This window comes from Hypanus sabinus, chromosome 11, assembly GCF_030144855.1.
Source record: "Hypanus sabinus isolate sHypSab1 chromosome 11, sHypSab1.hap1, whole genome shotgun sequence".
NCBI classification, from domain to species: domain Eukaryota; kingdom Metazoa; phylum Chordata; class Chondrichthyes; order Myliobatiformes; family Dasyatidae; genus Hypanus; species Hypanus sabinus.
This window is the reverse complement of record NC_082716.1, coordinates 89,828,140-89,854,447: the sequence shown is the minus strand read 5'-3', so window position 1 is coordinate 89,854,447 and position 26,308 is coordinate 89,828,140. Positions and strand designations below refer to the sequence as shown.

Sequence of the window (26,308 nt, the reverse complement as noted above, 5' to 3'; positions counted from 1 at the left end):
TGAATTTCATTAGGCCACATGCCTATTTTTTTCTTAAGATTGTCAAGTATCCCTATGATTGTCATTTAATCTTTCAAATGGAATCATGAGCAAGTTAGGAATATGGCATTTATATAGAAAATCTGTTAACTCCCATCACAACTACCAAAATGCATAGATCTGCTTTCTATTGCTGCAGTTTTAGAAAGGTTCATGGCTCAGAAACTTGAGCAATTTGTTTCTATTTGAAGCACTCAACAGAATTATAAAGCTTTGTATTTGTTTATTAAAGCACTGAGACGATGGAAAAAAGCACAACTGGTGATGGTTTGGATTACGTAGATGAGAGAGGAAAGTAAAGCCCATTTGCTTATGAATTCTGTTGCTTGTGTTATTTTTGTGGTTAAACAAAGGTGGGGAGCGTAAATGCTCAAGCAGAATTAGAACAAGAAATAAAAATGTTTGAAATTATGTGGAAAAACCCCCTGCCACCAAGTGAACAAAAAAAAAGTACTTTGTCCCCAATACAGTTGGTCCTCCTTATCTGCGGATTCCGCATACGCGGATTCAACCAACTGCGGATCAGGAAAACCCATTAGTTCTCTCTCCAGCACACGTTGTTTGAGCATGTACAGACTATTTTTTGTCATTTTTCCCTAAACTATACAGTATAACAACTACTTACATAGTATTTACATTGTATTAGGTGTTATAAGTGATCTAGAAATGATTTAAAAGTACAGGCAGTCCCCGGGTTATGAACTAGTTCTGTTCCTGAGTCCGTCTTTAAGTCGGATGTGAAGTTGGAACAGGTACATCCGGTATAATGTAGCCTCAGTAAAAAATTTGTCTTAGTATATAGTATATATTTTACCCTTCTATGCATATAAAACACTTAAGAAACATATGTATTTCAATAATTAAACCACTGCGTTGCTTAGTAATAATTGTAGCTTTCATTGGGGCAGGGCCTTTCACATGCTCCATTAAAATTGTTCCGATCGTTGACCGACTGTAGTCTAACGCTTTTCCAATGACCAATGGAGTTGCACCTTTTTCCGATCGCTTTATTACTTCCACTTTATTTTCAATTGTGATCGTGATTATTTTAATGAACAGAAACCCTGCCGATTTAGACCTGCGCCAGGTCCTAAAGTCCACCACACTGATACATGTTAAATAAGGTCTGGTGTTCCACTGGGTCCTAAAGGCCACCACTTGAGACAGGTTAAATAAGGGACTTGAGCATCCGTGTTTTTTGGTATCCACCAGGGGTCCCGGAACCAATCCCCCGCACATAAGGAGGGCAAACTGTATATGCTATGAATCAGCAACATGGCTGCTGGTTAGAGAATTTTGAATGTAGTTGGCTCTGGTTTCAGACTTGCCAGTCCTAAATAGTTATCCTTTCCTATTTTTTCTTAAATGCTTTGTCTAATAATGAAGTTCTTTGGCTTTCTCTTTTTCTGCTTCTAATAAAGAATCCTAAACATTCAAAGTGAAAATATGCCAACAGATTTATTGTGCACTTTCAGAGTACTTTGCCTTTTAAGTACATTAAATTAATGAAAACAATAGAACAAAATTTAGCATTAAGTTCCTGAATAATAAAAATGACTGCAAGATTGCGTTGTCCATTATTAACATTTCTATCACCAGTGCTACAGGAAATTACAGTTACAGTATATCAGTACTTCATTTGCAAAGGTGCTGGAAGAGTCAATATGGACAATGAAATCAGAATAACGACAGGATTATTTGAGGAAATGACACAGATGCCAGATGAAAGCATTGTATTTGATGTAATCCACATTGACTTTAGCTAGCTTTTTGACATTCCCTCATGGAATCAAAGAGGTAAAGCTAATGGGATGCAAGGAAGTGTAGAAAAAGAGATTTAAAATTAGCTTCCTGGTTGATTTGTGCTTGGTGAATAGCTGAATGCACCAGGAACAGCTTCTTCCCCTCTGCCAAATGATTTTTGAATGGACATTGAATCCATGAACACGACCTCGCTACTTTTAATTTTTATACTAATTATTTATCTTTCCAATATTTTTATTAATTCATTTACATATAAGAATACAGAATACAAGAAAAAATACATAGATCAATATATTATACTAAATCGCATATAAAGACTCCTTACCCTATAGTCATACAGATTAACTAATTCATAACATTGAAATATAATAATTTTATTATATAAAAAATCTAACCCACTACCAAGACCGAAGCTGATTAGTAAACAAAAAAAGGAAATAAAAGATTATTAGTCATCATCTGTGCTTTAACAGTAAATCAAAGGTTTTGAAAATAATTCAAAAAAGGTCCCCACAGTGTTTGAAAGTCTTGGCTAGATTCAGAGATTGAACATCGAATCTTCTCTAAATTTAAACATGACATCACATCACGCAACCACTGGGTGTGAATAGGAGGGGCCGCATCTTTCCATTTAAGCAAGAGCGTCCTTCTGGCCACAAGAGAAATAAAAGCCAAAATATGCAAGTCAGATGACTCCAAAATAATATTCTTTCCTCCAACAATACTAAATAAAGTGGTCAAAGGATTAGGCTTAAAGTTTACTTTGAAAAGTATTGAGAAAGTTTGAAATACTTCTTTCCAATATTTTCCAAGATTCGGACATGTCCAAAACATATGAACGAATGAAGCTTCTCCATTATTACATTTATCACAATACGGAGATATATCTAAATAAAAACAAGACAACTTATCCTTGGTCATATAGGCCCTATGGACCACTTTAAATTGTAGGAGAGCGTGGCGGGCATGTAACAAAGTGTTAACCAATTCAAAAATTTGATTCCCCAAAACTCATTTTTTTCGATACCTACAAATAAGTGATTTTTTATGGTCTCAAAAAAGTACATTTCCTAAAAGTCCTGATAAAAATCTATGTAATTTTTAGTTTGAAACATTTTTATAATGGATTTATATCTAATATTTATAATATGCTGTTGGGAATGAGAAGTGTTCCTTTAGATAAAATTAAAAATCTCTGGGAACAAGATTTACAGACTTCAATTTCTGAGGAAACTTGCAATCAAAATTTTATACTATTTAATAAATATATACTGTATAGATATTCACTGTAATTCACGTTTTTCTATAATTATGTATTGCATTGTACTGCTACCACAAGGACAACAAATTTCACAACATATGCCAGTGATATTAAACCTGATTCTGATTAACAATGGGATTACACAAGATTCAATACTCATTACTTTTAGAGTCATACAGCACAGTAATTTGGCCTGCCACATCCATGCCAACCAGTGGGCACCCATCTATATTATTTGTCTTCCAGAACCAGGCTGTAGCCTTCTCTGCTTAGATAATTAAAGTGGTTATCCAGACATTTCTTGAATGCTGCCAACAACTCTGTTTCCACCACACTCTCTGGCACTGCATTCTAGGTATTTAGCATTCTCTAGAAGAAAATGATCTCCCTTGGGCCCCTCTAAATCTTCCTACAAGTGTTAGTAAGACAAAAAAACTAATTATTGACTTCAGGAGGAAGAAACTGGAGGCCCATGAGCCAGTGCATACTGGGAGAATCAGAGGTGGAGAGGGGCAGCAACTTTAAGTTCCTTGGCGTTATCATTTCAGAGGCTCTGTCCTGGATCCAGCACGCAAGTACAATTCCGAAGAAAGCACAGCGGTGCCTCTACTTCCTTAAAGGTGTACGAAGATTTGGCCTGACATATTAAACTTTGACAAACTTCTATAAATATATGGTGCAGAGTGTATTGACTGGTGGCATCACAGCCTGGTACAGAAACACCAATATCTTTGATCAAAAAAACCTACAAAAGTGGCAGATCGGCCCAGTTCATCATGGCTAAAGCCCTGTCCACTATTAAGCACATCTACACAGAGTGCTGTTGCAGGAAAGCAGCATCCATCCTAAAAGGATCCTCACCATCCAGGTTCTGCTCTCTTCTTGCTGCTGCCATCAGGAAGAAGATACAAGAGCCTCAGGACCTACAGCAGCAGGTTCAGGAAGAGTTATAACCTCTCAGCCATCATGGTCTTGAACCAGAGGGGATAACTTCATTCTCCCCATTATTGAACTGTTCCCATAACCTATAGACTCACTTTCAAGCACTCTTCATCTCATGTTCTCCATATTTATTGCTTGCTTGTTTGTTTATTTGTTTGCTTATTTTATTTTTTTCTTTTTGCATTTGCACATTTTGTTGTCTTTTACATATTGGTTGTCCTGCTGGGAGCAGTCTTTCATTGATTCTATGGTGTTTCTTGTATTTACTGTGAATGTGTGCACGAAAATGAAACTCACAGTTGTATATGGTGACATATACGCACTTTGCTATTAAATTTACTTTAAACTTTGGAACATTATATCCTTCATAATTTATACATCTCTAGCATGACGCCTCTTAACCTTCTCCACTCCAAATCTAGCCTCTCCAATCTCATATTAATAATGGAATATCTGAGTGTCTAGAAGAATTCAAATGCCACAATATAGATATGAAATGCTCTATCCCAGAAAATACTGTATAATGATGAATTTCCTCTGTACCCTCTCCAGAACTACCACATCTTTTCTGGGTTGTGGTAAATAAATAAGCAATAGTGAGGTACATTAGTATTTCTGAAGTGTATAAGGCCACATTTTTCAGACTTAAACTCCTCCCACTTCACCAACCTACAGTCTCAAAATCTGCACCAATCTTTGCATCACCTGCAAACTTATTGAACATGCCTCCTACATCCACAATATACAGTATTTTACAAAGAGCAAGAGTCCCAGCACCAGTCCCTGTGGAACACCACTGGTCACAGGCATCCATTTATATATATATATATGAATAAAAATAAAAAAACAACCTTCTACCTTCTCTAGCAAACACGAGGAAATCTGCAGATGCTGGAAATTCAAACAACACACACACAAAATGCTGGTGCAACACAGCAGGCCAGGCAGCATCTATAAGGAGAAGCACTGTCGACATTTTGGGCTGAGACCCTCCGTTAGGACTAACTGAAAGGAAAGATACTAAGAAATTTGAAAGTAGTGGGGGGAGGGGAAAATGTGAAATGATAGAAGACCGGAGGGGGTGGGATGAAGCTAAGAGCTAGAAAGGTGAATGGCGAAAGTGATACAGAGCTGGAGAAGGGAAAGGATCATGGGACGGGAGGCTTTGAGAGAAAAAAAGGGGGGGGGGGGAAGGGACCGCCAGAGAAAGCAGGATCTCCCAGTAGCCACACATTTTAATTCCATGTCCCATTCCCATTCTGATACGTGTATCCATGGCCTCCAGAGGGAGATGGAGAACAGGCAGAGTGATGGGCAGAAAGAAAAAACAAACTAAATATTGTCAGGGATGGGGTAAGATGGGGAGGAGGGGCATTACTGGAAGTTAGAGAAGTCAATGTTCATGCCTTCAGGTTGGAGGCAACCCAGCCGGTATATAAGGTGTTGTTCCTCCAATCTGAGTGTGGCTTCACCTTAACAGTAGAGGAGGCCATGGATTTTCTACCTTCTCTCTCTATGTCCTATTGCCAATATTGGCTCCAATCTTAGTGTTATATTAATGATGGAAGCTTAAATGCAAGATGCACAATAATGTAATCTTGTATAGAATACCAAAACTGTTAATGTCGTTCACGGTGAACAGGAAAGTTTGAGATTTCAAGAAAATATTAGTTGGCTGGATTAGTTGGGCAATAAAAAATAGGGAAAGTAGAACTTAATCCACAGAAATATGAGAAACTACTTTTTGTGAGACGCAATGATAAATAAGGGATCTGGAGGATCAGTGACTTAATGGTACATCTCCAAAGAATCTTATAGCTAGCAGGACAGTTAGATATGGTGACTAAAAAAGCACATGGGATAGTCTTCCCTAGCTAAGGCATAGATTGCAAGAGTAGAAAGATTTTTCTAGAATGTATATAATACTTATAAATCACAGTTCGAGTACAGCATAAAGTTCGGGTCACATGTCAACAGTCGTGGAGCACACGGATCTGGATGTCCAGAAAGTTAATAACTCATCAGTTAATAACACATCAAGGGTGATTGATAAGTTTGTGGCCTAAGGTAGAAGGGGATGAGTTATTAACTTTAAACTTTCAGCATAATCACTCAAAGAGTTGACCTGCATGTGCATGTAATGAGTGCTGTATAACTCATCTCCTTCTACCTTAGGCCACAAACTTATCAATCAACCATCTGTGGACACTTTCTGGAGGTCCAAGATCCGTATGCTCTACGACTGCAGGACTAAGTGTGTAAATGTAGGATGGGAGTATGTTGAAAAATAAATGTGCTAAGTTTTCTAAAATTGACTCCTTCTTTCTACCTTAGGCCACGAACATATCAATCACCCCTTGTACATATTTAAATTTGCTGAAGGAAAGATTGGATGAGAAATAAAACATTTTCACTTGATGGGTGGGTGGGACCTGGAAGTTGCTTTTTGAAAGGGCAAAAATCCTCACTATGCTTAAAACTTGTAATTCTCCACTCTGGACCAAGTACTGAAATGCAAGATTAGCATTAGCAGAAGAGAAGTAATTCTTCTCAACCAGCATAGATGTGACTCCCTCTGCCTAATCAATTTTCTGTGTTACCTGAATAGCTGATAAAAGGTCAAACTAAAAACATGCAAAACTATGTATACTAGTCTGGCTACAATTAAAAATAAAATCAATTTAAACATTTTAAGAACATGAATATTGATCTCAGCTGAATGCAAACACTTAAACAAACTCATGCACCATCTATTGCTCCAAAATCAAAATCAAATAAAATTTAATTATCATTCAAACCATACACAGTTACAGCTGAACAAGACAGCAATCCTCAGGGGGCAAGGTGAAAAACGGTCAAAATAGTAAACATTCAAAAATAGCGAGTAATATGATTCAAAATATCAAGAAGCATAATCACTTGAAAAAATATAGTTCAAAACATGCAGTACGGTACCGATCCAGATGAAAAGCAGATATTTCAGCATTGTGTCTGTCATAACCAGCGTATGGTTCCCCTTCCACCACATAAGACCTGCTGTACCTAAAATAAAAGCAAAATTAAAATATATACAGCATTTGAAATATATCATGAATAATAGCAATTAGCTGTTTTAAAAGGCACCTTTTAAACAAAAAGTTAAGATTATTCTCCTGAGAGGTCAAAATCTTCACCATGTTATCAAGCAAATAAAAACATCTTGTTGAAACTGATTTTACTTGGAAGTAGTCAATGATAGTAGTAGTAGTGCAATCACTCCAATCAAGTATGATGTCCTGCTAAGGGACTGTCTAGTGGTGGGTCCTCAGGTGGCTGTAGAGGCCAATCTGGGATCTAATATTGCAGTGTGGGCACAAGTAAGTGGTGGCTATTATTCATGTTTGGGTCTTTTGCTTGTTCAGTCTCTCCTTTTGGGGCTGCCATTTGCTCTCTGTGGCACAGTGGAGATCATTCTCATATAGCTATCTCTTGGACAGATTTCCTCCAAGTGTACCTTCTTCCCCTCTGCTATCAGATTTCTAAATAGACACACTTAATGTAACTCAGGTTTTACATACACACACTTTATCCAACTCAGATTCTTTTTCTCTATATTTATTTATCATGTATTTCAATATACTGCCATAAAGTTAACAAATTTCACAACATATGCCGGTGATAGTGATTCTGATTCTATTGACTGCAATGCTTTCTGAGTTTTTGCATTGAATTTCTTCAGGCTGATTTTGAGGTCATCTTTGAAGTGTCTACCAGGGGCTTGCTGACCTTTCTTCTTCTATGAGTAAAGGACATGACAATCATACCAGAACCCAAGAAGAGCTGGGTGAGCTGCCTTAACATCTGTTGCCCAGTGGCACTCACATCTACTGTGATGAAGCACTTTCAAAGGTTGATCATGGCTAGAATCAACTCCTGCCCAAAAAGGTTTTGAACCTGCTGCAATTTTGTTGTTTGGAGGCAGGAGTATAGTGCAGGAATAACAAATTATCAAGATAAATAAATAGGTAGCGCTAAAGAGGAATAGGGTGGTAGTGTTCATGAGTTCATGGACTATTCAGAAATCCGATGGCAGAGGGAAAGAAAGTTAGTACCCCCATGTTTGTACAGGAGTCATGTTGCTTTTGAGCAACGTTACTAAAATAATCGTAACAAGAGCTAGTATTGAGAGCTCATGCAAGATGGTTTTAACTTTCCATAAAAGTGAAAGAAAACATGGAAATGATTTAAAGTAGTCACATAATAGATAACACATGTTCTTTTTTTCACATATCTGAGAATTTCAACGCAATGTGGCATCAGAAAGGGACAATGAAATCTCCACTTCATAATTCATAGTTCTTGGAGAAGTAATATATTTCGCTTGCATGATTATGCATATGGATATCAAAGCATTATTTATAAAGTTTGAGTTGGTGTCCCTGTGATACAAATTAATAATGATGGTTCAGTTAGATTGAACAAGTTAGGTCTTTATTCTTTGGAGCATAGAAGATTGAGGGGGGACTTGATAGAGGTGTGGTGAACTACATATACCTGTCTGGACACGCCCCCCCCCCCCCCCCGCTGACTGCTCCTGTGGCTCCTCCCACAGACCCCTGTAAAAAGGCGATTGGAGGCACTGCTCCTTCCTCAGTCTCCAGGATGTTGTGTGGTGGTCACTTGCTGCTTGTGCTTTCTTCCAGCCAATAAAAGCCTACCTTAACTCACGTCTTTGAGAGTTATTGATGGTGCATCAAGAGGTATTTAAAATTATGAGGCAGATAGAGTTGACGTGGATAGGCTTTTTCCATTGAGAGTAGGGGAGATTCAAACAAGAGGACATGAGTTGAGACTTAGGGGGCAAAAATTTAAGGGTAACATGAGGGGGAATTTCTTTACTCAGAGAGTGGTATCTGTGTGGAACGAGCTTCCAGTAGAAGTGGTAGAGGCAGGTTCGGTATTAACATTTAAAGTAAAATTGGATAGGTATGTGGACAGGAAAGGAATGGAGGGTTATGGGCTGAGTGCAGGTCAGTGGGACTAGCTGAGAGTAAGCGTTTGGCATGGACTAGAAGGGCCGAGATGGCCTGTTTCCTTGCTGTAATTGTTATATGGTTATATAGTTAGGTCTCTAAATATGAGGCTAGTTTCCAATGAGATTCATTATGCCAATCGCTACATGTAATTCTAACCAACAAATTATACTTATGCATTAACTATAATTTAACCATGAATTAAATTATTAATTGCCAATTTCAGTTAACCAAGAGAGAGGTTTGGTTCCTATGAAATTTAAGATCACAGGAATTGGCAAATGCAGCTGATAAAAAGTCCATGGAACTGAACAAAGCATTAACTGGATGTTCATTTCCATGGATGCTCCCCAACTTGCTGAGTTCTTCCAGCATTTTGTGTGTGTTGCTTTGGATTACCAGCATCTACAGAATTTCTTGTGTTTATTATAAAAAGTCCAAAAGGTGTCACAACAGCTTAAAATGCAAAATTCCAAGCCAGGTTAATTAATGATGTAATAAAATCCATGTTCGAAGATTGACAAACTGCAACTGTTGACTATTCACTAGAGGAAGGAGGACAGAGTATAATAAGAAAAATACAAAGGCATTATAGAGGGTACAAAAAAAATTTGCGAAAACAGTTTGTGGGATAAAGAACTACAGGTCCAAGGACGTGGTGGGTGGGGGGAAAATTTTCGTTGTAGACAGCTGAAGGGAAATCCAGCAGAAGAATATAAAGTGAAGAAGGGTTTGGAAAGAGTGAACAGTGGTCACAGGTACAACATAAATGGAAAGAGAATCTAGAATGCACAGTCTACAGATAAGATGGAGGCAGATTCCACTGCGGACTTCAGGAGAGAACTGGAGGAACATTTTCATGGGGTATAGCAAAGGGTTGCGGGGTGTGGGTGTGGAACAAGTGAGTTTCTTTGGTTCGGCTCCAGAACAGATAGGATCAGCTGACGGCTCTCTTCCGTCCTATAACTTTTCCACATTTATATGATTCTGTCTTTCACAGGAAGGCCTACTCCTGTTCCTATTTTCTTGAATTCTTGTGAAACATCCTCATTTGTGTCTTAACTTATTGCAACTGTGCTTAGTAGATTACATTAGCTCTTGATTACGCAACACATGTAATTTTCAAATCCCTGCACAATCCTTCTCTTCTATTTTTCCTGTAATCATCTCTTAGCCCTTGACATAATGGTGCTTCTCTAGTTCTGACCTTCAACCTACCTGAAATCTGCTTTTGGCTGCCAATCCGACAGCTGCTAAAGTCCTGAGATAGCTAAGCTTTTTCATCTTTGAAATTCCCTCAGTAAAATTATTCACTTTTCTTTCTGACTTTAAGAAGCTGCTTCTTGGGTACTAGCCTACAAAGTACCCAGGACATCTTCAAGGAACAGTGTCTCAGAAAGGCAGCGCCCATTATTAAGGACCTCCAGCACCCAGGGCATACTCTTTTCTCACTGTTACCATCAGGTAGGAGGTCCAGACACCTGAAGGCACACACTCAGCAAATCAGGGACAGCTTCTTCCCCTCTGACATCTGATTCCTAAATGGACGTTGAGCCCTTGGACACCTCATTTATTAAAAAAAATATAGTATTTCTGTTTTTTGCACAAATTTTAATCTATGTTTTAATTTTAATCAATATATGTATACTGTATATAGTATACTGAGTAAAATTTACTAAAAACACAAAATGCTGGCAGAACTCAGCAGGCCAGACAACATCTATGGGAGTAGGTAGTGACGACATTTCGGGCTGAAACCCTTCATCAGGAGGTTTACCTCCTCCCATAGATGCTGTCTGGCCTGCTGAATTCTGCTAGCATTTTGTGTTTTTATTTATTTCCAGCATCTGCAGATTCACTCATGTTGCCTTTGAATAAAATTTACTTACTTATTATTATTATTTTTTCCTTCTATTTTATGTATTGCATTGAACTGCTTCTGATAAGTTAACAAATTTCATGTCACATGCTGGTGATAATAACCTCGATTCTGATTCTGATTTTAACCCATTCTTGTTTAAGAATTAAGTTTTCTTACGTGGCTCAGTTTTAACACTCTGAAAACACCCATGAAACAACTTGGGGTACTTTTGCTATGTTAAGTTAATGGTTAAATGGTGATGAGCAGAATGGCAAAATGTATGGAAGAGTAAAACTTAACATTTCACTATCCAACAGTTAGGAAATCTCGATGGCTCACTGAATGACAATTTCTCCATTTCCTTTAAAACATCAAGGCTCTGGTTCCCATTCTCCCAGTGACACAAGGATTCCTGTTCCATTTTCCCCATTGACACCAGATTCTTGATTTCCATTCTCTTAAGACCATAAGAAATAGGAGCCGAATTAAGCCATTCAGCCCATCAAGAATGTTCTGACATCCCTCACTTGCAGACCCCATTGTTGATTTATTTCACCTTTTCAGCCTATTCTCCCATCTTCTCCCTATAACCTTAGACACTCTTACTAATCAGGAAGCTATCAACCTTCGCTTTAAATATACCCAATCCCTTGACCTCCACAGTCATCTGTGGCAATGAATTCCACATATTTACCACCATTTAGCTAAAGAAATCCCCCTTCATCTCTATTCTAAAGGGATGTTCTTTTATTCTGATCATGCTGTCTGGTCCTAGATTCTTCCACAACTAGAAACATCACCCAGAGCCATTGGTTCCCATGCTCCTATTAAACACATAAGTGTCCTGACTCTTGTACTCCCATGAATCTATCCCTTTTTCTATTTCACATGCTCTCTTGAAACTCTCTAGTGTGTTGGAGTATTAATTAAAAAAAAACAGAAAAACCACAATAGTGGCTTAAATGGAGTTTCATTGTATCCTCTGTCACCAGCTCAGAACCAGTAATCCCCAGTAGTCTGGTGTTCTGAAGCTTCGGTAGTGCCTGAGTGGCACATTTCCCAATTAATACACCAGCACACTTCCAAATTCTTTTTTTTTTGTTTTGAGATGTTACACAATATTATAAAAACCTTTCAGTGAATCTAGCAAGTTTAAAGGAAGTGTAGGTAATAGGGTTTCAGTGAACCAGAGGAACAAGGATAGTGGATTATTGGAGATCTTGTATGATATGATCTTTAGTTTATATCCCTTAAGAATGTGTATTGAAATAAAGGTTTCTCCCAAATAGAATCCAATGATGGATAGTCATAAGTTCTAAACATATACCAATAATTTTAAAAGTGTGAAAATATTAAATGAAAGTTACAGATTTAAAGATGTTTTAGTTACAAGTAGCATTTGTAGCATATGTGAAACCTAAGGCCATATCAATTCCATTTATGAAACATAAAAATGTTGAGAAGATACTTCGAACTTTAAATGATATATTGTAGCGGTGTGCTATACGCAGCGCTAAAATTACGACACGGTGTCGGTAACTGCAGTCGAAGGAAAAAACTTTATTCGAAATCCTCAGCCTCACTTTTAAGCCTCCCTCAACCTGCCCCCCGTGGCGCAGAGGCTCCAAAGCTCTGTGCTCGCATACCCCTGTAGGCTATCTAATTGTGAGCCGGATCGGATGTGCCAGGAAATGGGTTACCACATAACCCCCCCCCCCCCCCCCAGAACCGGCGATACACCCCCCAATGTCCCACAGTCTGGGCCAGAACCTGCTTGGGAGGTCGGCCTCTGCGCCGAGGTGCCGGAAATTCGGCCGGTTGCGCCAGGTACACATGGGCCGGTTTGAGGCGGTCCACCGTGAAAACCTCCTCTTTCCCCCCAAAGTCCAGCACGAAGGTGGACCCGCTGTTCCGGAGCACCATAAACGGCCCCTCATATGGCCACTGCAGCGGTGGCCGATGCCCGCCCCTTCGTACAAACACAAACTTACAGTTCTGTAGGTCTTTGGGTACGCAGGTCGGGTACCGCCCGTGCTGTGAAGTGGGTATGGGGGCCAGGTTACCGAGCTTCTCGCGTAGTCTGCCCAGGACTGCTGCGGGATCTTCCTCTTGCCCCCGTGGGGCTGGTAGGAACTCCCCGGGGACGACCAGGGGTGCGCCGTATACCAACTCGGCCGACGAGGCGTGCAGGTCGTCCTTGGGCACTGTGCGGATGCCGAGTAGGACCCAGGGAAGCTCGTCCGCCCAGTTGGCTCCTCGCAGGCGGGCCACGAGGGCCGACTTCAGGTGACGGTGGAAATGCTCCACTAGCCCGTTCGACTGTGGGTGGTAGGGAGTGGTGTGGTGCAACTGAGTCCCCAAAAGGCCGGCCATAGCTGACCACAGGCTGGAGGTGAACTGGGCGCGTCTGTCGGAGGTAATGTGGGCCGGTACACCAAAGCGAGATATCCAGGTGGCGATCAGGGCTCGGGCGCAAGATTCGGAGGTGGTGTCGGTGAACGGGACCGCCTCTGGCCATCTTGTGAACCGGTCCACGATAGTCAGGAGGTGCCGCGCTCCGCGCGACACTGGCAGGGGGCCCGTGATATCCACATGAATGTGGTCGAAACACCGGTGGGCGGGATGGAACTGCTGCGGTGGGGCTTTGGTGTGCCGCTGCACCTTGGCCGTCTGGCAGTGCATGCACGTTTTGGCTCATTCACTGACCTGTTTGCGGAGTCCGTGCCAAATGAACCTGCTGGAAACCATCCGGACAGTTGTCCAGATGGAGGGATGCGCCAAGTTATGAATGGAGTCGAAAACACGGCGCCGCCAGGCTGTCGGGACGACGGGGCGGGGCTGGCCGGTGGCGACGTCACAGAGTAGGGTCCTCTCACCCGGGCCCACGGGGAGGTCCTGGAGCTGCAAACCGGAGACTGCGGTTCTGTAACTCGGAATCTCCTCGTCCGCCTGCTGCGCCTCTGCCAGTGCCTCAAAGTCTACCCCTTGGGAAAGGTCATGAACGGTAGGGCGAGAGAGCGCATCCGCCACGACATTGTCCTTACCCGAGACGTGCCGGACATCCGTTGTTTATTCAGAGATGTAGGACAGGTGGCGTTGCTGGCGGGACGACCAGGGGTCGGACGCTTTCGTAAACGCAAAGGTAAGCGGTTTGTGGTCCGTGAACGCGGTGAAGGGCCTACCTTCTAGGAAGTACCTGAAATGTCGGATTGCCAGGTAGAGCGCCAACAGTTCCCGGTCGAAAGCACTGTACTTGAGCTCGGGTGGCCGCAGGTGTTTGCTGAAAAACGCCGGGGTTGCCAGCGACCTGCGATGAGTTGCTCCAGCACCCCACCGACTGCCGTGTTAGATGCGTCCACTGTGAGGGCGGTAGGGGCGTCCATTCTGGGATGTACTAGCATTGCGGCGTTCGCCAAAGCTTCCTTCGTTTGAACGAAAGCGGCGGCGGACTCCTTGTCCCAGGTAATGTCCTTGCTCGGACCCGACATCAGGGCGAACAGGGGGCGCATGATCCGGGCAGCTGAAGGGAGGAAGCGGCGGTAGAAATTGACCATACCTACGAATTCCTGAAGGCCTTTGATCGTGGTGGGTCGGGGAAAGTGGCGGACCGCATCTATCTTAGCGGGCAGAGGGGCTGCCCTGTCTTTAGTAATCCTGTGGCCCAGGAAGTCAATGGTATCGAGTCCGAACTGGCATTTGGCGGGGTTGATTGTAAGACCGTACTCACTCAGTCGGGCGCAGAGTTGACGGAGGTGGGACAGATGCCCCTGACGACTGCTGCTGGCTATGAGGATGTCATCCAAATAGATGAACGCGAAGTCCAGGTCCCGTCCCACCGCGTCCATTAACTGCTGGAACGTCTGTGCGGCATTCTTCAGGCATGCGGAGGAACTCGAAAAGGCCAAACGGGGTGATGAGAGCCGTTTTGGGGACGTCGTCAGGATGCATCGGGATTTGATGGTACCCTCGGACGAGGTCTACCTTGGAGAAGATCCGTGCGCCGTGCAGGTTTGCTGCAAAGTCCTGAATGTGCGGCACAGGGTAGCGGTCCGGTGTGGTAGCCTCGTTCAGCCTGCGGTAGTCGCCGCACGGTCTCCAGCCTCCCGTCGCTTTGGGCACCATGTGCAGGGGGGAGGCCCATGGGCTGTCGGACCGCCGGATGATCCCCAATTCCTCCATCCTCTGGAACTCCTCCTTTGCCAGTCGGAGCTTGTCCGGGGAAAGCCGCCGAGCGCGGGCGTGGAGGGGTGGTCCCTGGGTCGGGATGTGGTGCTGTACGCCGTGCCTGGGCATGGCCACTGTGAACTGCGGTACAAGAACCGATGGGAAATCCGCCAGGACCCTGGTGAAGTCGTTGTCGGACAGCGTGATGGAGCCGAGGTGAGGGGCTGGCAACTGGGCTGCACCCAGGGAGAACGTCTGAAAGGTCTCGGCGTGTACCAGTCTCTTCCTGGGCAGGTCGACCAGTAGGCTGTGAGCTCGCAAAAAATCCGCACCCAGAAGCGGTTGGGCTACGGCGGCCAGTGTGAAGTCCCACATGAACTGGCTGGAGCCGAACTGTAGCTGCACCTGACGGGTGCCATAGGTCCTTACTGTGCTGCCATTCACGGCCCTCAGGGGGGGACCCGGTGCCCTGCTGCGGGTGTCGTAACTCGTCGGAGGTAAAACGCTGATCTCAGCCCCAGTATCGACCAAAAAACGGCGTCCCGACCTTCTATCCCACACATACAGGAGGCTATCCCGATGGCCAGCCGCCGTAGCCATCAGCGGCGGCTGGCCCTGGCGTTTCCCGGGAACTTGCAGGGCGGGCGACAAAGGCGGGCTTCTGCGCCCCACCGCTGGTGGTAGAAGCACCAGTGTTCATTGGGCCGGGGGTTGGCGGGCTCTGCGGCCAGGCCTGGACTGGTTTGCTGCTGGGAGCGTGGCTGGGAGATCTGTGCGATGGACGCCCCGCTCACCTTTTTGGCATTCCACAGCAAGTCCGCCCGGGCTGCCACCTTCCGGGGGTCACTGAAATCCGCGTCGGACAGCAGCAGGCGTATGTCCTCGGGCAGCTGCTCCAGTGCATGAGGCAGGGTGTGTGTCCATCTGCGAGAGACAACATCTCATTCATTAAAGCCGATGGGTGTCTGTCGCCCAAGCCATCCAGGTGCAGTAAACGGGCAGCCCGCTCACACTGTGAGAGTCCGAAAGTCCTGAGGAGCAGGGCTTTGAATTCCGTGTACTTGCCATCTGCCGGGGGCGACTGTACGAACTCCGCGACCTGGGCCGCTGTGTCCTGGTCAAGGGAGCTCACCACGCAGTAGTAGCGGGTGTCTTCTGAGGTGATCCGGCGAACGTGGAATTGGGCTTCGGCTTGCTGGAACCATAGGGTCGGTCGCTGTGTCCAGAAACCCGGCAGTTTCAACGAAACCACATGAACAGAGGCAGCGTCGGTCAGTTCTGGTCCAAAAATCGTTTGGACCGTCGGGGTCACCAATTGTAGCGGTGTGCTACACGCAGCGCTAAAATTACGACACGGAGTCGGTAACTGCAGTCGAAGGAAAAAACTTTATTCGAAATCCTCAGCCTCACTTTTAAGCCTCCCTCAAGCTGCCCCCCGTGGCGCAGAGGCTCCAAAGCTCTGTGCTCACAAACCCCCGTAGGCTATCTAATTGTGAGCCAGTTCGGATGTGCCAGGAAATGGGTCGCCACAATATAACCATTAGAGTCATCTGCAACACCTTTCACGCTACTGTCAATGATTCTGGAGATAGAATGCAATACAAATGCATCAGTCAATGATCTGATTATCTTAATCTTCAAAGGTTTAATCAATCATTTTCCCATAGTTCATTTCTATATTTCCAAAGTTCAAAGTGCAAAGTAAATTATCACAGTACATATATGTCACCATATACAAAACTGAGATTCATTTTCTTGCAGGCATTCAAATACAGGAAACATAATAGAATCAATGAAAGATCATACCTAACAGGACAGACAAACAACCAATGTGCAAAAGTCAACAAACTGTGCAAATACAGAAAGAAAGAAGAAATAACAATAATAATGTTGATAATTAATAAATAAGCAATAAATATCAAAACATGAGATGATGAGTCCTTGAAAGCAAATCCATAAGTTGTGGGAACAGTTCAGTGATAGGGTAAGTGAAGTTGAGTGAAGTTATCCCCTCTGGTTCAAGAGCCTGTTGATTACAGGGTAAAACTGTTCCTGAATCTGGTGGTGTAGGTCCTGAGGCTTCTGTAACCTCCTTTCTGATAGAAGCAGTGACAAAAGAGCATTGCCTGGACAGTGGGGGTTCTTTTAGAGCATCAGAAATGTTTTGACAAGAACAGGCCATTCTGCCCAACAAAGCTTGCAAAATTCCCATTCACATAGTGTGTTGAAATAACTAGCAAGTTTAGATTTGCAAGTCTCTAAGGTACTACTCTCAGCTACACAACTTTGTTCTACGTGTCCACAACCTACTGTGTTAAGAAATGCTTCCTGAAGTTAGTCTTAAATCTTTCTAACCAGTCTCCACGCATGGCCTCGAGTCCTTGGTGATGGAAGTAGCAGCTGGCATCCACCTTACTTATACCTTTAATGATTTTGTTCACTTCTATCATGTTTCCTCTCATATCTACTTAGGCTAAAAAGATTTAATCCTTGCAACCTTTCTTCATAGCTCATACCCTGCAGACCTGAACTAAGTCTAGTCGCCCTTCTCTGAACTCTATCCAGTGCCTTCACATCCCTCACACAATATGGTGAAAAAAAATTGTACACAGTACTCAAGATGTGGTCTCACAAGCTCATTTTACAACTTAAGGAGAATGCCTCTAGACTTAACACTCCACTGAGTGCGTTATATAGCCCAACATTTTATTAATCTTCCTAATCACTTCTGTTCATCGTCTGAATGTTGATAGCGATGAGTTTACCGGGATGCCCAAACCCCTCTCACACAGTGCACTTTCTAACTCAAGACCTCCACCCATTGTATATTTATATCTAATATTTCTACTTCTTATATGTAATATTTTACATTTACTTACATCAAATTTCATCTGCTATTTACCTATTCACATTTGGATTTTGTTAGATCTAACTCTATTGCTGCCTGAATGTTATCAGCCCATCCCCTAATTTTGTGTCATCAGAAAACTTTACTAGTTTATTTGCTACATACTTATACAAATCTTTAATGCAAATTAAAAACAGCAGTGGCTCCAAACTGATCCCTGCGGAACCCCACTTTTAATGTCTTCTAGATGTGAAAATAAACCTCTTGCCATAACTCGTTGCTCTCTGTTCTTAAGCCAATTCTGCACCCATTTGCACACCTTAACCTGAACCTCAACTCCTGTAAGTTGATTATTAACCTCTCATGGGGGACGAGAGCTGTGCTTAACCACACAGTAATAAGTATAAAGTGTGTAGAGCAGGGGGCTAAGCACACAGCCTTGTGATGCACCTGCGCAGATGGTGATTGTGGAGGAGATGTTATTGCCAATCCAAACTGACTGGGATCTGCAAGTGAGGAAATTGAGGATCCAGTTGCTCAAAGAGGCATGAGGCCCAGGGTCTTGAAGCTTATTGATTAGATTTAAGGGGATGATCGTTTTGAATGCTGACCTGTAGTTGGTGAAGTGTATCCTAATGCATCTTCACTGCCCAGATGTTCCAGGGTTGAGTGAAGAGCCAATGAAATAGCATCTGTTGTCACCTATTGTGATGGCAAACAAACTATAGCGGACACAAGTCGCTTCTTAAGCAGTTGTTCACAAACCTCTCAAAGCACTTCATCACAGTGGATGCAAGTACTATTTGACGACAGTTATTGAGTCAAGTTAGCATGAATAACTGAAGCCTACTTGAGGCAGACCACTGAAGTGAGAAGTTTTTGGTGAACATTTTAGCTAGTTGATGAGCACAGCTCCTTCATACTAGGCCAGGTACCTGTCTGGGCTGGATTCTTTCCATGGGTTCACCCTCCAAAAAGATGCTCATGTCGGCTTCAGTGACTGAAATCACAGGGTCATTGGGGGCTGTGGAAGCTTCTGAAGTTGCCTCCATGTTTGAAGGTCAAAGCAAGCATAAGAGGCATTGAGTTCATCTGGGTGTGAAACCTTGTCAAAGTTGCTTGGTTTTCACTTTGTAGGAGATGATAGTATTCAAGCCCTGCCTCAGCTGTCAGGCATCTTTCAGTTATACAAGTTTGGTTCAGAATTGCCACTTTACATATGAATTGGCTTTCTGGAGATCGTACTTAGTCCGCTTGTATTTTACTTGGTTGCCATCTGGCCTTCAGCAGATTGCAGATCTCATGGCTGATCCAGGGGCTTCTGGTTGGGAAAGGCTCTCAATGATTTTGTGGGGACATACACATCTACAGCTGTTTTTATAAAGTCCTTCAAATCTGCGGTGTATTCGTAAATCATATGATAGGTCCTTGAACACGGCCCAGTTCACTGACTCTAAGCGATCTTATAGCCACTCCTCTGCCTCCCATGACCATCTCTTAGTTGTCCTTACTTTTGGAGCCTTGTTCTTTAGCCTATGCTTGTATACATGTAGGAGAATAGCCAAATGATCAGATTTCCCAAAATGCAGTGAAGGGATTGTGGTAAACTACATATACCTGTCTGGAGATGCTCCTCTGCTGACTGCTCCTGTGGCTCCACCCACAGACCCCTGTATAAAGGCGATTGGAGGCACTGCTCCTCCCTCAGTCTCCAGGATGTTGTGCGGTGGTTTCTTGCTGCTAATCATGGTCTCTTGCTGCCAATAAAAGCTCATCGTTCTCCTCCCGTCTCCGAGAGTTATTGATGGTGCATCAGGGATCGAATGGTAGGTATTCCTTATGATAGTATAACAGTGGATGAGTATGTTGGAACTCTTGGTACTGCAGCTGATATATACTGATAATAATTAGGCAGAGATTTCTTCATACAAGCCTGACTGAACCCCACAAAAATAATCTGAAAGGTTTCTGGGGTAGGCACCCAGTACTTCATGCTTGCTTAATGCTGGCCTTCGGTGGTACGTAAACTGTGATCAGGATCTTGGGTGATATTTTTTGGCAAGTAGAATTATTATCACTTAATCTTTAGATGTTCCATGTCAAAGGAACAAGAATGCAACAAGACCACTGCATCTGAGCACCACAAGGAACTTATCATGAAACAAAGAACCCCGCCTTTGCCTCTCCAAATCAGAGGTCTTGCCCATTTGGAGCATCAAGAAGCCCTCGGTTCTTACCAAAATATCTGGAGTGAGCCACGTCTCTGTGAAACTCAGAACAAAGCAATTCCTCATTTCCCCCTGATACAGCAATCTTGCCTTTAGGTCCTCAAACTTGTTCTTCAGTGACTGTACATTTGCTAACAAGATAATTGGTAGAGAACTTTCATGCCCTGGCATTTTAGTCTGGCTTGGAGTCTCATTTTCTTCCCTTCTTCTGCCCTAAAGGTGCTGTACTTGAGAGTTAAGCCTACCAAATTCTTCAGAAGATTGCAAAATCATTAGTTTGTTAAGACAGTTCAAAAGTATGTTACTTAAAGGGAAATAACAGGCTACAGATTGCAGTGAGAATAGTTCAGAAGGTATATTTAAAAGTTTGTAAGCTACCTCAAAACATCATGTACAGAACAAAATTATGAACCCCATGAAACTCAAGCTCCTTCATCATTACTTTGGAACCCCCGATTTATAATACAAATTTTGAATTTAATCCATTTATTTAAAACATATACATGTGGACATTACCTCCTTTGTAAAACACCAATGTGCTACTAAGTATTCCTTATGTGCACTGACCAAATAAAACAATTGTAAACTTATTAAGGATCTGCATAAATCCCCATGACATTATATGCCCAGGAGACACATTTTCAAATTAGTACTTATCAGAAATTAATAAAAACTCTATTTTAAACAAATCTAATTTCTAGAACTGATTCTACAATATTTTTGCAAACCATTCTGCCTTTTTTAAAAAATAATGTTACACTGATAGGTATTAATTTAATTCATTCAAAATATAATTACAATATTACAATATCTCTCATTTCTTTCCAAGTCATGACTTTTCGTCCACTTAATGTTCCAGTTATTTGCTTCAAATATTTAATGTACTGTTAAGAATCCTTTGTTATGTAACTTACAAGGCCTTAGAATGGAATTTTCAGATCATCAATATTTACAAGAAAATTAATATCAGAGAAGAAATCAAGTTTCTTAGTTATTAAACACCCATAAAGGAAGGTGGAGTGGCTCAAACACTAGAAAAGGTAATCGACAATATCAAAGTCACAAGCCATATACAGTGTCAGTTAAAAAAAGAAACTTCCTTTGATGTGACTTCTTTCATAGCTCCATTTTGTCCAGACCACAATATAACCAATCAAGTATTTTAAGTGTAGTCAACTGAAGGAATTAAAAACTTCCCTAAAGAAATGCCCATCACAAAAAAGGTTCAAATTCCATCCATCCCTCCCAGTGGCAACTGTGTTTCCTAATCAAATACCACAAACTCACTTTCCAAATCAACTCTGACAATCAAATTAAACTTTAACAGCTGTAGATCAATCTAATTAATTAATTAATTGATTGATTGATTAGATTGATTAATTAAATCAGGCCTTAAGATGATGGCATATAGATGAGGGTAGTGCAGTGGATGTGATTGACATGGATTTTAGTAAAGCATTTGACAAGGTTCCACATGGTCAGCTTATTCAGAAAGTCAGAAGGCATGGGATCCAGGGAAGTTTGGGCAGGTGGATTCAGAATTGGCTTGCCTGCAGAAGGCAGAGGGTTGTGGTGGAGGGAGCACATTCAGATTGGAGGGTTGTGAAAGAGAAGGAGGATGAGAGGAGACATGATAGAGGTGTACAAGATATTAAGAGGAATAGACAGAGTGGACAGCCAGCGCCTCTTCCCCAGGGCACCACTGCTCAGTACAAGAGGACATGACTTTAAGTTAAGGGGAGGGAAGTTCAAGGGGGATATTAGAGGAAGGTTTTTCACTCAGAGAGTGGTTGGTGCGTGGAATGCACTGTCTGAGTCAGTGGTGGAGGCAGACACACTAGTGAAGTTTAAGAGACTACTAGACAAGTATATGGAGGAATTTAAGGTGGGAGTTATATGGGAGGTAGGTTTTGAGGGTCGGCACAACATTGTGGGCCGAAGAGCCTGTTCTAAGTTCCATTAACCATCCTACTCCAAAGAACTACTAAATCTTACACAAAAACAGCCCTTCCTTCATAAATGTGTAATGCATGTAATTTCTGAAGCTGAGATTTTATCAGCTTTAAGCTATTACTTCTAAACATACATTGCGAATATGGTTTCAATTTCGTAAATTTTTTGGCTTGAATAAGTTTATCTTATCAAGCCCTATTATATCTAACTTTTTTTCGACCCTCTTTTATGGATCAAGCCTTTGTATTATGGAAAACAAAAGGTATAACATGTTTTCGTGATCTATTTTTGGACAATAATTTTATGTCCTTTGAACAGCTATCTAATAAATATAATTTCCCTAAAACTAATTTTCTTTCTCTCTTTTTCAATCTTTTTATTATTATTAATATCAACAAAATAAAATTGGTACATAGATAATGGGATTACAAACATACACATTTCAACTGAACATGAAAGAATACATAATCAATGGTTACAGTATAAATGAGTATTCCCAAATCATGGACGATACAAGTAACAAATAAACAAGGCAAACCTAGGTATATCATAATATATATTAAAAACAGAAAAAAGAAAAAGAAAAAAGAAAAATTATGCAAAAAAACTAATCTAATAACTAATAAGGAAAAAAACAAAGAAAAAAGAGAAAAAGAAAAAATGAGGAAAAAAAGGGCTGTTTATAATATCTCACAAAAATACAAAATCATCAGTGTCGTCAACTCCGATCCTCTCAACATATATAAAATCAAAACTGGAAAAACAAATAGGCTTGGAACAGGGTCATATTACATCATATGAAAATATTGAATAAATGGTCTCCATATCTTTTCAAATTTAATAGGTATCAAATACAACACTTCTAATTTTTTCTAAATTTAGACATAAATTTAAGAAATTTAAAAGTGGATAAATCTCCGAGTCCTGACAGGATCTTCCCCAGGACCTTGAGGGAAGTTTGTGTAGAAATAGCAGGAGCTCTGACGGAGATCTTTAAGATGTCATTAGAAACGGGGATTGTGCCGGAGGATTGGCGTATTGCTCATGTGGTTCCATTGTTTAAAAAGGGTTCTAGAAGTAAGCCTAGCAATTATAGACCTGTCAGTTTGACATCAGTGGTGGGTAAATTAATGGAAAGTATTCTTAGAGATAGTATTAATAATTATCTGGATAGACAGGATCTGATTAGGAGTAGCCAGCATGGATTTGTGCGTGGAAGGTCATGTTTGACAAACCTTATTGAATTTTTTGAAGAAGTTACGAGGAATGTTGACGAGGGTAAGGCAGTGGATGTAGTCTATATGGACTTCAGCAAAGCCTTTGACAAAGTTCCACATGGAAGGTTAGTTAAGAAGGTTCAGTCGTTAGGTATTAATGCTGGAGTAATAAAATGGATTCAACAGCGGCTAGATGGGAGATGCCAGAGAGTAGTGGTGGATAATTGTTTATCGGGATGGAGGCCGGTGACTCGCGGGGTGCCTCAAGGATCTGTTTTGGGCCCAATGTTGTTTGTAATATACATAAATGATCTGGATGATGGGGTGGTAAATTGGATTAGTATGTATGCCGATGATACTAAGGTAGGAGGTGTTGTGGATAATGAGGTGGGTTTTCAAAGCTTGCAGGGAGATTTATGCCGGTTAGAAGAATGGGCTGAACGTTGGCAGATGGAGTTTAATGCTGAGAAGTGTGAGGTTCTACATTTTGGCAGGAATAATCCAAATAGAACATACAGGGTAAATGGTAGGGCATTGAGGAATGCAATGGAACAGAGAGATCTAGGAATAACAGTGCATAGTTCCCTGAAGGTGGAGTGTCATGTAGATACGGTGGTGAAGAAGGCTTTTGGAACGCTGGCCTTTATAAATCAAAGCATTGAGTACAGAAGTTGGAATGTAATGTTAAAATTGTACAAGGCATTGGTAAGGCCAAATTTGGAATATTGTGTACAGTTCTGGTCACCGAATTATAGGAAAGATATCAATAAATTAGAGAGAGTGCAGAGACGATTTACTAGGATGTTACCTGGGTTTCAGCACGTCAGTTACAGAGAAAGGTTGAACAAGTTAGGTCTCTATTCATTGGAGCGTAGAAGGTTGAGGGGGTATTTGATCGAGGTATTTAAAATTTTGAGAGGGATAGATAGAGTTGACGTGAATAGGCTGTTTCCATTGAGAGTGGGGAGATTCAAACGAGAGGACATGATTTGAGAGTTAGGGGGCAGAAGTTTAAGGGAAACACGAGGGGGTATTTCTTTACTCAGACAGTGATAGCTGTGTGGAATAAGCTTCCTGTAGAAGTAGTAGAGGCCAGTTCAGTTGTGTCATTTAAGGTAAAATTGGATAGGTATATGGACAGGAAAGGAGTGGAGGGTTATGGGCTGAGTGCGGGTAGATGGGACTAGGTGAGATTAAGAGTTCAGCACGGACTAGGAGGGCCGAGATGGCCTGTTTCCGTGCTGTGATTGTTATATGGTTTTGTTATATGGCTGATAACATAGTTTGAGAAAACCAATGAATTACGGTAGGAGGATTAATTTCTTTCCAATTCAACAAAATAGATCTTCTCGCCATTAATGTAAGAAATGCAATCATTCGACAAGCGGAAGAGGATAAATGGAGTGAGACCATCATTGGTAAACCAAAAATTGCAGTTATAGGATGAGGTTGTAAATCAATGTTCAATACAGCAGAAATAATATCAAAAATATCTTTCCAATATTTTTTCAAAAGTAGACACGACCAGAACATATGAGTTAAACACTATCTCAGAATGACATCTGTCACAAATAGGATTTATATAAGAATAAAAACGAGCCAATTTATCCTTGGACATATGAGCCCTGTGCACAACTTAAAACTGTATTAATGAATGTTTAGCACATATAGATGATGAATTAACTAATTGAAGAATTTTATCCCAATTCTCAATAGGGATAGTAAGGTTAAGTTCACTTTCCCAATTATTTTTAGTCTTATAAAAGGGCTCTGAATGTATCTTCATAATTATATTGTAAAGTTTTGATATCAGCCCTTTCTGAAAAGGACTTAGTTCAAACAAATTCTCCAAAATACCTGAAGACACAAAATTTGTAAAAGTAGGAAGTACAGTATTTAAGAAATTCCTAATCTGTAAATATCTAAAACAATGAAAACTAGGCAAATTATATTTATTAGATAATTGCTCAAAAGACATAAAACAATTATCCAAAAATAAATCGGAAAATCGTAGTAATCCTTTAGTCTTCCAAGCTGAATAAGCTTGGTCTATAATAGAAGGATAAAAGAAGCAATTGGATACAATAGGAATATTTAAAACAAACTGAGTCAACCCAAAAAATTTCCGAAATTGAAACCATATACGTAAAGTATGTTTAACTATCGGGTTGTCAATTCGTTTCGGCAATTTAGAAAGAGCAAGGGGAAGAGAAGTCCCTAAAATAGAACCCAATGCAAATCCTTGTACAGATTTAATTTCCAGGTTCACCCAATGAGGGCTAAAAGATATATCCCAATCCTTTAACCAACATATCAAATATCGGATATTAACTGCACAATAATAAAATCTAAAATTAGGCAATGCCAATCCACCTTCCTTCCTTGCCTTCTGTAAATATATTTTACCTAACCTTGGATTTTTATTCTGCCATATATATATGAGGAAATTTTTGAATCAACATTAGCAAAAAAAGATTTCGGAATAAAAATTGGTACCGCTTGAAATATATATAAAAACTTGGGTAAAATAACCATCTTAATAGCATTAATCTGACCTATCAGAGATAAAGATAGTGGTGACCACTTGGTAAACAAACATTTAATTTGATCGATTAAGGGTAAAAAATTAACCTTAAATAAGTCCTTATAGTTTTTTGTGATTTTAATCCCTAAGTAAATAAAAGAGCCATTAACTAATTTAAAAGGTAAATTTCCATAAATTGGAACCTGTCTATTTAAAGGAAACAATTCACTCTTATTAAGATTTAATTTATACCCAGAAAAATCACTAAATTGAGCCAACAATGATAAAACTGCAGGAATGGATTTCTTAGGATCAGAAATAAATAATAATAAATCATCTGCATATAATGATAACTTATGTATATCTGTCCCACGATTAATGCCAAAAATGTTCTGTGATTCTCTGATAGCAATTGCCAAGGGTTCTAAAGCAATATCAAATAATAATGGACTAAGAGGACAGCCTTGTCTAGTACCCCAAAATAAATGAAAAAAG

At 41.2% G+C, this 26,308-nt stretch overlaps 1 protein-coding gene across 3 annotated transcripts in view; it reads right to left on the bottom strand.

Annotated features, from left to right (window-relative positions):
* The window catches only part of fam20b (FAM20B glycosaminoglycan xylosylkinase), a 141,935-nt gene that overhangs the window by 56,461 nt on the left and 59,166 nt on the right, over positions 1–26,308 (bottom strand). For all 3 annotated transcript variants that reach the window (XM_059984878.1, XM_059984879.1, XM_059984877.1), the window contains exon 3: positions 6,962–7,048. In XM_059984878.1, the coding sequence (XP_059840861.1) occupies positions 6,962–7,048 (87 nt within the window). The remainder of the gene's footprint in view (positions 1–6,961; positions 7,049–26,308) is intronic.